General features: G+C 41.4%; 1 protein-coding gene across 3 annotated transcripts in view; it reads right to left on the reverse strand.

Moving 5' to 3' along the window:
* LOC136700149 (stonustoxin subunit beta-like) overlaps nt 1-13,021 on the reverse strand; it is a 40,984-nt gene extending 27,963 nt beyond the window's left edge. For 2 of the 3 annotated variants that reach the window (XR_010803708.1, XM_066675406.1), the window contains exons 1-4: nt 12,968-13,021; nt 6,428-6,577; nt 773-832; nt 568-627 (exon numbers count right to left, since the gene is read on the reverse strand). Coding sequence is in view for 2 of the 3 variants with exons in the window: in XM_066675406.1 (XP_066531503.1) it covers nt 568-627; nt 773-830 (118 nt within the window). In the remaining variant the exon portion in view is untranslated. The remainder of the gene's footprint in view (nt 1-567; nt 628-772; nt 833-6,427; nt 6,578-12,967) is intronic. The other variant, XM_066675407.1, reaches the window with a different exon arrangement.
* Between the last annotated feature and the right edge of the window lie 240 nt (nt 13,022-13,261).

Raw genomic sequence — 13,261 nt, forward strand, 5'->3', positions numbered from 1 at the left:
TCACACAGAGAAACCTGAGACTCTACACAGTCACACAGAGAACCCTGAGACTCTACACAGGTCACACAGAGAACCATGAGGCTCTACACAGGTCACACAGAGAACCCTGAGACTCTACACAGTTCACACAGAGAACCCTGAGACTCTACACAGTTCACACAGAGAACCCTGAGGCTCTACACGGGTCACACAGAGGACCCTGAAGCTCTACACAGTCACACAGAGAACCCTGAGACTCTACACAGTCACACAGAGAACCCTGAAGCTCTACACAGTCACACAGAGAACCCTGAAGCTCTACACAGTCACACAGAGAACCCTGAGGCTCTACACAGTCATACAGAGAACCCTGAGAGTTCTGAGCTTGAAGCGACGGCTTGCTCATGCTCCCCTCACCCCCTTCACACTCCAGTTCTGAGCCCGACTTTGAGTTTCTGAAACAGACTCCGCCTGGTAAACAAACGTAGCACAAAAAGTAAGGAAATGTGTGTAGATTGTTTCTTTGTGGTAACAATGCTTCTTGGCAATAAATCTTACACAGTTGGAGCCTGTTAATTGGACACATACCTGCTCTGGTCTCCATAAAGCTGGAGAGAATAAGAGTTGTTACAATGAGGAACTTCATCCCTGAAAAACACATGAATCATCAAAGCTCACATCATCAGAACACACACTAAAGAGAGAGACACTAGCGAGAGAGAGAGAGAGAGAGAGAGAGAGAGAGAGAGAGAGAGAGAGAGAGAGAACATAATATAGGGGTGTGGACACATACCTGCTCTAGTCTCCATAAAGCTGGAGAGAATGAGAGCCGTTACAATGAGGAACTTCATCCCTGAAAAACACATGAATCATCAAAGCTCACATCAGCTGAACACACACTAAACTCCAGGAACAGGAGATTTTATAAAATACAGCAAAGTTTTCTGTGAATCTGAGAGGTGATCATTCTCTTCCAGTTTAATTTAAAGACAAACGCACAAAGAACTGATCTCCAGTGTTTTCTCTGACCGTCTGGATTCATTTATTCCTTCATTTCTGTAACCTGTTTTTTCCAGTTCAGGACTGCAGTGGGTCTGGTATGGAGTCAAAAGTGGGTCTAAAAGATTTTGAGCTTGTAAAACAATACTCACAGATTTGACAGTTTTTAACTGTGTTTGAGCAACTACAAACACGTTACATTCAAATCCACAAATGTATTGCAATGCTCAAAATTAAAACAACATCAACAACAATGATAATAATTTAAATCCACAAATGTTGGTAAACTCCAATTCTCCGTCATGGTGCTACCAGCCAGAGATACAATGGAGAGTGAGGTAAGTAACAATGCTAGACTCTCCATTGTATCTCTGTATCTCTGATCGAGCTTGTCCACCAACAACCAGAACGGTTCCAGTTTGTGAACTTAATCTGGAACTGTTCGGCGCCTTTCCACCGACATAAACTGGCTCTAAACAGAAAAGTACATTCCCAGCTGGAACCAAAAATAAGAGTTGTTTTTTTCAGCGTGAACCGTGGGCGTGGTGAAGTTCAGTAATTCAAGAAAGAGCTCAGAGCCTCACACACAGCGTTATCCCCCAGTGGAGCTGGATGGGGTCATTTACAACGTTTCATATAAATACATAATAGGAAATAAAACAGGAACATGGCCCGTTTGTTTCTGGCGCGATGCCATGTCATAGTCAGAGCCGCAGCTCTTGGTTAAATTTCTCCATTGTTCACAAACTCAGCAGGATGCCTCTGAACTCAACATTTACACAGTGTTATATCTCACTCTGATCTGACTCCACGGTAAACACAGAATAAACAATAACCCTGTCATGACTCTAACAGTTTATCTGTGGCTCTGATGCTGTATTCAGCCACAGTGACACCCCCCGCTGATGATGTATTCCTGTTTCCCCTCTAAACGTGTTGAAATGTGGGGGTTACTGGAAAGAACCAAGGTTCCAAGAATCAGGAACAGAACCAGTTCAAGAACCAGAGTTGTTTTGGTGGAAAAGCGCTGTGGTTGACAGGAATAAATCAGTGTTCTGGTTAAACAAACCTTGCAATCTGATTGGTCCAGCTAAAGCTTTCCTATTGGTCCATCATATGGCCATCAAAACAGGGTCACAAATCCACAGCTGCAAAAAGAGATTCACATAAGCAGCAGAGAAGGTGAATGTGTGGACTTTTCCTACCTCACCTGTGAGTGGTTTTAATGTTATGGTGGTAACATACTAAATAAATTAACCCTCTCTTTGTTTCTCACTCACTTACACACACTACAGTCCCGCCATCTGACACTCTATTTTCTTGGTTTCACTATCAGACACTAAAGAGCAGTCAGCTCTCTGAGGCTAAAATAGTCACGTACACGTCTATAAATGGTACAATATGATGCTGACAGGCCATAAATAGTTCACATTGTTCTACGATGTGAAGCTAGACTGATTATATTGTCAAGGTCAGCATCAAAGCCATCATTTTATTTGCTGATGCCTGTGTAGAGACGCTGTTTACTTTTTACTTTGTTGTCTGCAGCAAAGCACAGCCGACTGGAGAAGTATTTTTTACATTTTCACTTGGTGCTTATTAGATCAAAAAACAAACCAAAAGAAAAAAGCCCTGCTGAACAATATAAGTCATGTCCATTAGACAGGGGCGTAGCTCAAAGTCAGGCTCAGAACTGGAGTGTGAAGGGGGTGAGGGGAGCATGAGGCAGCCGTCGCTTCAAGCTCAGAACTCTGTGTTCTCTGTATGAGTGTGTAGAGCCTCAGGGTTCTTTGTGTGACTGTGTAAAGTCTCAGGGTTCTCTGTGTGACTCTGTAGAGTCTCAGGGTTCTCTGTGTGACTGTGTAGAGTCTCAGGGTTCTCTGTGTGACTCTGTAGAGTCTCAGGGTTCTCTGTGTGACTGTGTAGAGCCTCTGGGTTCTCTGTGTGACTGTGTAAAGTCTCAGGGTTCTCTGTGTGACTCTGTAGAGTCTCAGGGTTCTCTGTGTGACTGTGTAGAGCCTCTGGGCTCTCTGTGTGACTGTGTAGAGTCTCAAGGTTCTCTGTGTGACTGTGTAGAGTCTCAGGGTTCTCTGTGTGACTCTGTAGAGTCTCAGGGTTCTCTGTGTGACTGTGTAGAGCCTCTGGGTTCTCTGTGTGACTGTGTAAAGTCTCAGGGTTCTCTGTGTGACTCTGTAGAGTCTCAGGGTTCTCTGTGTGACTGTGTAGAGCCTCTGGGCTCTCTGTGTGACTGTGTAGAGTCTCAGGGTTCTCTGTGTGACTGTGTAGAGTCTCAGGGTTCTCTGTGTGACTGTGTAGAGTCTCAAGGTTCTCTGTGTGACCCGTGTAGAGTCTCTGGGTTCTCTGTGTGACCCGTGTAGAGCCTCAGGGTTCTCTGTGTGACTGTGTAGAGTCTCTGGGTTCTCTGTGTGACTGTGTAGAGTCTCTGGGTTCTCTGTGTGACTGTGTAGAGTCTCAGGGTTCTCTGTGTGACTGTGTAGAGCCTCTGGGCTCTCTGTGTGACTGTGTAGAGTCTCTGGGTTCTCTGTGTGACTGTGTAGAGTCTCTGGGTTCTCTGTGTGACTGTGTAGAGTCTCAGGGTTCTCTGTGTGACTGTGTAGAGCCTCTGGGCTCTCTGTGTGACTGTGTAGAGTCTCAGGGTTCTCTGTGTGACTGTGTAGAGTCTCAAGGTTCTCTGTGTGACCCGTGTAGAGTCTCTGGGTTCTCTGTGTGACTGTGTAGAGTCTCTGGGTTCTCTGTGTGACTGTGTAGAGTCTCTGGGTTCTCGGGCATTTCCTGTGTCTGGTCTCTGTGTATGGTTGTGCACCTCTGATAACTCTGATGAACACATTTGAAGGAGCTCTTGCTGTGAAATGTGAACCTATATGTCAGTGTTAAGAGTCTGATTGAGCAGTAAACAAAGAAAAGAATGCACAGAGAAAGGCAGGTGACATAAACGTGTCTTCTCCAGGCTGAGTTCTCAGAGAAGTGTTACTGATGATACAGTATCTGCTCAAACACAGGATCAGCACCTGACCACATGAATTTCTGATACCAAGTGTGTTGACTTGGCTGACCTTCCTGAATGAGGAAGTGGTTGTTTTTAGGAATTATGTATCTTTTAAAAATTACAGCCATTTAAATGTAGCTACTGTAATGTATGCTACTGACAAAATGACAAAGTTCAAAGTGAAATTAAAAAAGAAACTGAATAGAAATTAATGGCTAAATGTAGGTAGAAAATGAGGGTCTTTAAAACTACTACAGCCATTTCATGATAGTTATTGATGTATGTGATGTGGGTTTTGGGACAAAATCGAAGGTGGAATTAAAAATGGAAAATGACAAACATTTACAAGTTGAAAAACATGTTCTTTTTATGTAGAAAAAATTTAAATCAGCCATTTTTGTGGAGAACAAGCAGTGGAGAACAAACGCCTTTTTCATCTACTCTTTTGAGCTCGTCAGACTTCCAAAGCAGTTCCAGTTTGTGGCAGTCGCCGTCTAATAGAGAACGTCTTCCTTTAGTGTAGTGCTGTTTGCGGTAAAAGTGACAACATAAGCATTCTAGCTTCACAGTAGAACAGTATGAACTATGTATGGTCTGTCAGCATTATATTGTACCGATTTATAGACGTGTAAATGACTATTTTAGCCTCAGAGAGCACTCTTTAGCATATGATAGCGAAACCAAGAAAATTGAGTGTCGGATTGTGTGACCGCAGTGTACACACACATGTGATGGATAAATGCAGATTAACACTAATGAGTAATGGTTAATAATAACTATATATATATATGATTTATATTAATGAATGATTCATCTTGACTCTGTTCTCATTGCATTATGTAGGCCTTAGTGACGCTTGTATGACCTGAAGGAACATTGTGTTGTGCTACTGTGACCCAGTAGATAGCGGAGACTGTGGGAAAGTGCTGAAAGAGCAATTCTGAGGGAGTAGGGGAGACTAAACAGAGTGGAAGAAGGGAGTCAACAAACTGAAAGACACCCCTCACCTGCAGTTTTTTTCTTTCTGACAGTAATAAAGTAGGATCCACCAATAAGGGAATGTTTGGGTTGATGTAATAACACATGATGGTGTACGTGACTGGGGTCATATATATACTGTATGTTTTTGTTCAATAAATGAGAGATAAGAGAGAATTTTTGACTGCGAGTCTTATTCCTCTCTTCTCCCCAAAGAATTATTTGAGCATCGATCTTCCTTCCTGGTGATACTTAGAGATTAATTTTAATTTTTGCCATAACAACACACACACACACACAAAATATATTAAGCATCTGTGCCTTCTCCTCCACCACGTCTCTCAGGGAAAAACCATGTTTCCTTGACAACATAACGGTATTTTTAATCACCAGGCGTTATATAATATTGTAAGTTTATTATATATTATACATTTAGTTTGTACCAGAAGAGAGTAAACGGAGAGTCTGAGCGCTAGTGCTACTCTTTAAACAGCGTCTGGAGTCAAATAACGGTTTAGAACTCTCCAGTGTTTTGATTTGAACCGCTCCAACTGATTTTCCCCGCAGCTGTGGCGCCCGGTGGGATTCTGGATTCTGAGCGTGACGTCACATTTAACCACAACCAATGTTCAGCAGTAAACACTGAGGGACGTTGCTTTTGAATGTGAATGCTGACATAATGTTGAAATGAGGCTTGAGTTTGTAGACATTTTAAGCAGTATGCTGAATTTCGGTTGGAGTTGAAACTAAAATTTTGCTAAACGTTTGGCTCCAGATCTTATTTACAGTATTTCCATTAACGTATTCCTAAACATTTCATGGCTTTCCTATCGCTATTTTATTCATTGGTTACCATTCATATAAAACTTCTGAAACGTCTCATTTAAAACCAAGGCGGCAGATCTCTTGAGTTTTGTCATCTAGCCAATCAGTCTGACTGGTTCTGAGTTAGCCCCGCCCACTGACGGATGATGATTTAATTATTTCATAGTACAAGGCAAGAAACAAATATTTAAATAGTTAAATAATGAATTAAATTATTTAAATAATACAATTAGTCAAATATTTAAGATTTTAAATAAATAAATAAATCACTACATAACGTAAGCTTTAATTTCAAATTTTAATTATTTAATAAAACAATTAATTAATTCTCCTTTTTATTAATTATATAATATTGCCACAAAAAATCTTCCATATGCTTGTACATCATGTTTTTGTGTTCACAGAAGAAAAATAAACATATGTAATCCTGTAAGTTAAAGTTACTCATTTTCTTTGTTTTACTGTTTATCATCTTCACTCACAGACACAGTATCTCTCTCTCTCTCTTTCTCTCTCTCTCTCTCTCTCTCTCTCTCTCTCTCTCTCTCTCTCTATCTCTCTCTCTCACACACACACACACACACACACACACACACACACACTGGAATATCTATAATCTTCAGGTAGGTTAAATGTTACCAGATTTCCTCTTTGCTCTTGATCTTCACAAACCTCAGTCTCTTCACTTTCAGACACAGGAAGGAAGGGTTGGTGCAGAGAGAAGGACCACTCTATACTGTCGTCTGGGTTTGTCAGACACCAGAGGGCGCTCCAAATATGAATCGGTTTCTATGGAGAATTCAACCAAAACATAGTTTATAAAATCTGATCATTTTTATACAAAAGAAATGCATTAATTTCCTCAACACAGAACAGTAACAAATGTCTGAGACCCCACCGCAGATATATTTAACTGTTAATTTAACACATAACTGTGTCATAACTCCAGGTTAAAGACTTTGTAAAAGTGTCTCAGTTGTGAGGATGAAGTCAGTGAGTGTGAACTTTACAGCAGTCGCCCAGAGCAGACGGGGGAGGGACTTCAGAGCGGCAGATACACAGAGGATTCCCGATTAGGAAACTGTGCTTAGTTTCAGCTTTTCCACTGTTTTGTGTCGACTAAATGTTCAGGAGCCTGTCCGGGTCAGTGCCCAGTGAGGCTCCAGGGCCAAACCCCTCAGTAATGTGCTCTGACCAGAGCTCTGACCCACACCCCACACAGCGAGTGCAGGGGCTCAGATCACTGGGGGCAGGAGGATGGACATCTTCAGGATTTGGGGTTTTATATGTTTCTTTGCAGGACATTTTCAAACACAAACCTGTAGACCGTCAAATGCTCAGAAATCACAGACATCAGGAGGGAAATTTTACTGACAGAGTAGCATCTCATTGTCTGGTTTGTGTTTGTGAATATATAATAGACAAATGTCCTATAAACTGTGCTTCTGTCCCATGCTAATATCAAGATGGTACAGTCATGCTTTTCAGCTGCCTAAGGAGGAACAGCTTCATTTTGTGATAAGTAAGTGAAATATGTTTGTCTCACTTTTCTGCAGCATGTCTGGTGCTGATTAGTTTCTATGCTATGCTAGTTCAATAGTATTTTCCAGTGATGGAATTTGTGAAGCTGATGGTAAATGTTTTGTAATTGCGTAGAGGCACATAGCTCAGCTCATAGAGAAAACAACTGCTTGTAGTAAAGTCTGGATTCTCTCTGCTGCTTTCAAACAGTGATCTGAAGCTTATATTTATGACTTTGATGCTCCAAAGCAGTCTGTGTCATTGCTAAATAACTAAAATACCACCAATTACCAAACCAAACGATTCAATCCCAGCTGTTGGTCTCACTGATGTATGGTGTGGGGGCCATTATCTTTGACAGTGAGGAGGGGATTTCTCACCCATGTTTCACACCTATCTCATGAATGGTCAATGTGTGAGCCACAGGTATTGAGAAAAACAATGTTCCATCAAATTGTTAGCAACATAGAAGCAAAATTACATAAAATGTCAGAAAGTTGTAAACACCAGTGTGTAACCAACACTCATGTCTACAGAGTTCAGAGCTCAAAAGAAAACTTCAGAAATGTTCACAATATGTTTATTCATTATATATCAGCAACTTTGAAAATAGTTTTTTTTTTTGGAAATCCATGTTTAGAGTTAATTTAGGCAAAAAAGAGATTAATTACATACAGATTTTCCTCATTATTGTTGCTGGGTTTGTGCTGAATATTAGCATGTGTAGCTTTTTTGGGAACAAACTTTTTTAGGTGATGGGGTTGGACAATGAAACTGATTTCACCTGGTTTTAGACCACAATAATTTATTAGTATGGTGTAAGGCCTCCTTTTGCGGTCAATGCAGCATCAATTTGTCTTGGGAATAACATATACAAGTCCTGCACAGTAGTCAGAGGGATTTTAAGCCATTCTTCTTGCAGGATAGTGGCCAGGTCACCACATGATGCTGGTGGAGGAAAACGTTTCCTGACTCGCTCCTCCAAAACACCCCAAAGTGTGTCCATGGGAGATGTTCAACTTCACTTTCATGTTCCTCAAACCAATCTTTCACCAGTCTTGCTGTGTGTATTGGTGCATTGTCACCCTGATACACAGCACTGCCTTCAGGATTCAATGTTTGAACCATTGGATGCACATGGTCCTCCAGAATGGTTCGGTAGTCCTTGGCAGTGATGCATCCATCTAGCACAAGTATTGGGCCAAGGGAATGTCATGATATGGCAGCCCAAACCATCACCCATCCACCCCCATGCTTCACTCTGGGCATGCAACAGTCTGAGTGGTACGCTTCTTTGGGGCTTCTCCACACCGCAGATCTCTCGGATGTGGGGAAAACAGTAAAGGTGGACTCATCAGAGAACAATACAGGTTTCACATTGCCCACAGCCCAAGATTTGTGCTCCTTGCACCATTGAAACCGACGTTTGACATTGGCATGAGTGAGCAAAGGTTTGGCTACAGCAGCCTGGCCGTGTATATTGACCCTGTGGAGCTCCTGACGGACAGTTCTGGTGGAAACAGGAGAGCTGAGGTGAACATTTAATTCTGCCTTTTGCGTCCACAGTTAATCCTGTTGGATGTGTTTCGTCCCTCTTGGTGGTACGCTGACATTACACTGGATACCATGGTTCTTGATACATCACAATGACTTGCTGTCTTGGTCACAAATGTGCCAGCAAGACATGCACCAACAATTTGTCCTCTTTTGAACTCTGGTATGTCACCCATAATGTTGCGTGCATTGCAATATTTTAAGCAAAACTGTGCTCTTACCCTCTGCTAATTGAACCTTCACACTCTGCTCTTACTGGTGCAATGTGCAATTAATGAAGATTGGACACCAGGCTGGTCCAATTTAACCATGAAACCTCCCACACTAAAATTACAGGTGTTTCAGTTTCATTGTCCAACCCCTGTAAGTGTAATTTGTAAAAATATCAAGGCATGTCAGATTACCTCAGACGTGACTGAAAGGCTTAGGGTTAATACAGGAGAATTTGTTACGTCATGGCAGCGATTGGAAATGGGTATAATGGCTGGATGCACCATTTCACCACTAGCATTCACCATGGCAATGGAGTTAATGATTAGTGGCTTTGAGTGTTTTGTAGGCAGGGAAAGGTTGCATGACTCTTCTCGGCTCCCCCCAGTTAGGGCATACATGGACAACATGAAGACCGTGATGACTACTGTGCCTTGCACACGGCGGTTGCTGAGGAACTTAAATGATAATCTTAGGTGGGCTAGGCTGAAATTTAAACTGAGTAAGTCTAGAGGTTTATAAATAATTAAAGGAAAACTTGTTCAGAAAAATTTTGTGATGGACGGAGAGCTGATCCCTTCTTTTATTTTATCTGATGTGTGGTTGTGTTGCTTACTTGATTGTTTGAAAACTGTCAATTGATGTTTTATTATTGTTACATGTATATCTGTAATTAAATGAGCCAGAGTTACACAGGGGCTATACAATAAACATCTCTCCTTTTTGAACATGTTGTCCACAAATAAACAACCTGTTATTACAAATACACATGGATACAAATGTTTCACAAAGGCTGAAACCATAATGTCATTTTTTGCTAAATTAAAACCATATTTTGACATCACATCTTCATAACTATACCGTCTAAACATGTAGCGTAGAAAAGACACACATTGTTGCCCGCATGTGGTTGATGTAAAATCTTGAACTTGTCTGGTAGAATACCATAACGTCATGCATGTTGTTTTAAGAAAATCACTAATCATTTTAGGGAACTTGTCATAGGTGCATTTCCAAAACTGTCATAAAAACACCAACATGGTCTTCGCTTCTGTAGATAGCGAGCCAGTGTTCACCAGGAAGATCAGATGAGTGTGTATTAATAATTGCCATTGCAGGTAATTTTCTTATGTCATATGTTGGTAATTGGTCACATGCTAACACACAGAAAATGTGTGTTAACCGCCACTTTGTCCATTACAGCAAACAGCTCCAAAGTATTCATCAGTAAAAATCCACTAAATCTTGTATTCGGTTGGAGATTTCAATAATGCTATCAAAAACAGCGTACACAACCAAATTTTACTGTATGCATGAGCGGCTGTCTAAAATGGCCCTCCAGTCTAATATTACCTGATTTGACCAAAGACACACATTCTTCATCAGGTGTGAGATTAAACGTATACAGAGTGTAGCCCTGTAGGAAACCCTGTCTATCAATAGGACAGCAAGAAACTCCAAGTTGTTATGTTTAAACACAAAAGGGTTTTTATTATAGGCACCAGTGAAAGCATCATTATCAACCATGGCAATTATCATAGACTTAGGTAGACTCCCGAAGAACAAATTTTCTTGGTTAGAAACACGTGTTCCAGCAGGTATGGAAAAATTTTTTAGACACACTCTGTCAATGGGGTATTTAGCAGTTATTGACAACAATGTCTGGGCATGACCCAACCTTACAGCTGGTGACACAGATACTTTTTTGACTAATGATGCTGAGAGAATATTTACTCTGTGTGCTAACACGTCATGTGGCATTAGACAGAAATCATCCTTACTATGTGTCATGTGAATTTTTATATCAACGCCGTTAACCATCAATTTCTCCTGAAAAAAATATGTATTGCTGACAGCGGCGGAATTTCGACATAAGTGTTTTTATCAATAGCGATTTGTGATAAAGGTACTGTAAACAAGTCCAGTTCTGATTTAATACACTCCTCAGACATGCGATGAATTAGGGTCATGATGAGAATATGGTATTAACAGGTTTTCTACAGGATGGGTTTGTCATCTGCTCCCCCTTACTCCTTCTTTTTGACACTGTGTTTTTTCATCTCACGCTTGGTTTTCTTAGCAGAACGGCCACGCCTTTTGCCCTGGGGGTCGTTTCACAGATTTTCAAGCCATCACCAACATGCCCGACCTGTCTTGATTGTCTGCCATCATACGAGTCAGACCATGACTGACAACATCGCTTACAATGTTTTTAGCAGCTGTTTTTAGATGTGGTTTGGCTATATTAAAACCCGTCTCCTTCAGTTTGTTGTTTATGATGTGTTGTAGGATTACAATCAGTTTATCAGTTTTAGCGCAGTAGTGCTTATTTGCCCGTCCACCTCATCAATCGGAGCAGATACAGCATTGTCCTCAGGAGCTTTAGTCATTGTCAACCTTTCCAAACCATCCAGTGGGTGTTGTCGAAAAAGATATGGGTATGTCATGTCCACACATCCAAGATCACCACCCTATTGGTCCAGCAAACGGTTGTCTGATGCCGCTTCAGCAGCCAGTGCCGATTCACCATAGCTGTAGTTTACAAACCCGCGACCCGTGTCGATCTGCGTTTATTCAATGTCCAGCACTCGATAATTTCCACACCACATAGGTCCATGGGTATCGGGATGGTCTGCTGGAAGAAAGTCCTCAAACATGATGGCTTCTGTGTTGGTCGTGTCTTGACTTCGTGTGATTTCAGTGCGAAAAGTGATCCACTTTTGACCAACCCTCAAACGTCATAAGCCAGAGAATCAAATAGATTAATTTTAACATCCCTAAAATACTTGCGAGGACTGCTACCACATGCTTTACCATGCTGTTTCTTCCTTGGCGCAAAAACAAAGTTGGTTTCACTAGCACTAAAGCTAACAGTTGGTGTAACTGTAGAATCTCTAAGAAGTGTCTTTCTCTTTTTTTGTTTTTAATTGTTTAAAAGAGTGTTTATTCTTTTACATAAACGGTTTCAACTGTTAAAACTTCACAAATTCTATTTATTTAACGGAGACCAGGCCTCATTTAAACTCTCTGACACCTCCCTCTAAAGACAATAATGTTCCAAAAGATTCACTCACAGAGAGAGAGAGAGAGAGAGAGGAGTTTGTGTGTGTGAGAGAGAGTAAGTGTGAGAGAGAACAGACAGAGAGAGAGAGAGAGAGAGAGAGAGAGAGAGACAGAGGTGATCATTAAATTAAATGTAAAAGTTCCTCTTGTACGTCATGTTTTTCTGTTCACAGAAGAAAGATAAACACATTTAATCCTAAAAATTTAATGTTTATCCTCTTAACACTCGACAACACACACACACTTTCCCTCTCTCTCTTTCACACAGTCGCGCTCTCTCTCTCACACACACATAGTCCATCTCTCTCTCACTGTCTCACACACAGTCCCCCTCTCTCTGTCTCTCTCTTGCATACACACACACACACTCTCGCATTCTCTCACTCTCGCACACACACACACTCATATTCTCACTCTCTCTCTCGCACACACACAGTCCCCCATCTCTCTCTCTCTCTCTCACACACACACACACACACACACACACACTGACACAGTCTCTCTCACACACACAATCTTTCTCACACACACAGTCTGTCTCACAGTCTCTCACACAACACAATCTCTCTCTCTCACTCACATACACAGTCTCTCTCTCTATCTCGCTCACTCACAAACACACACACACACACACACACACACACACACTGACACAGTCTCTCTCTCACACACACAATCTTTCTCACACACACAGTCTGTCTCACAGTCTCTCACACAACACAATTTCTCTCACTCACATACACAGTCTCTCTCTCTCTCTCACTCTCACACACACACACACACTGAACTATCTATAATCTTCAGGTCTGTAAACTGTAAATTAAGTCTTACCAGTTTTTCAGCTCTGCTCCTGATCTTCACAAACAGCAGTGATTTTACTTTCGTTTTTAAATCCGGTTTGGACTGGATCAGACACACGCAGGAAGGGCTGCGGCAAAGAGAAGTATCACTTTCGATTGTCTTCCGGGTTTGTCAGACACTAGAGGGCGCTCTAAACATGAATGTGTTTCTATAGAGAATTCAAACAAAACCATAGTTTATAAACTCTGATCATTTTTATACAAAAGAAATGCATTCATTTCCTCAACACACAGCAGTAACAAATGTCTGAGCACCGCAGACATA

The sequence above is a fragment of the Hoplias malabaricus genome, chromosome 6 (genome assembly GCF_029633855.1).
Source record: "Hoplias malabaricus isolate fHopMal1 chromosome 6, fHopMal1.hap1, whole genome shotgun sequence".
Taxonomy (NCBI): domain Eukaryota; kingdom Metazoa; phylum Chordata; class Actinopteri; order Characiformes; family Erythrinidae; genus Hoplias; species Hoplias malabaricus.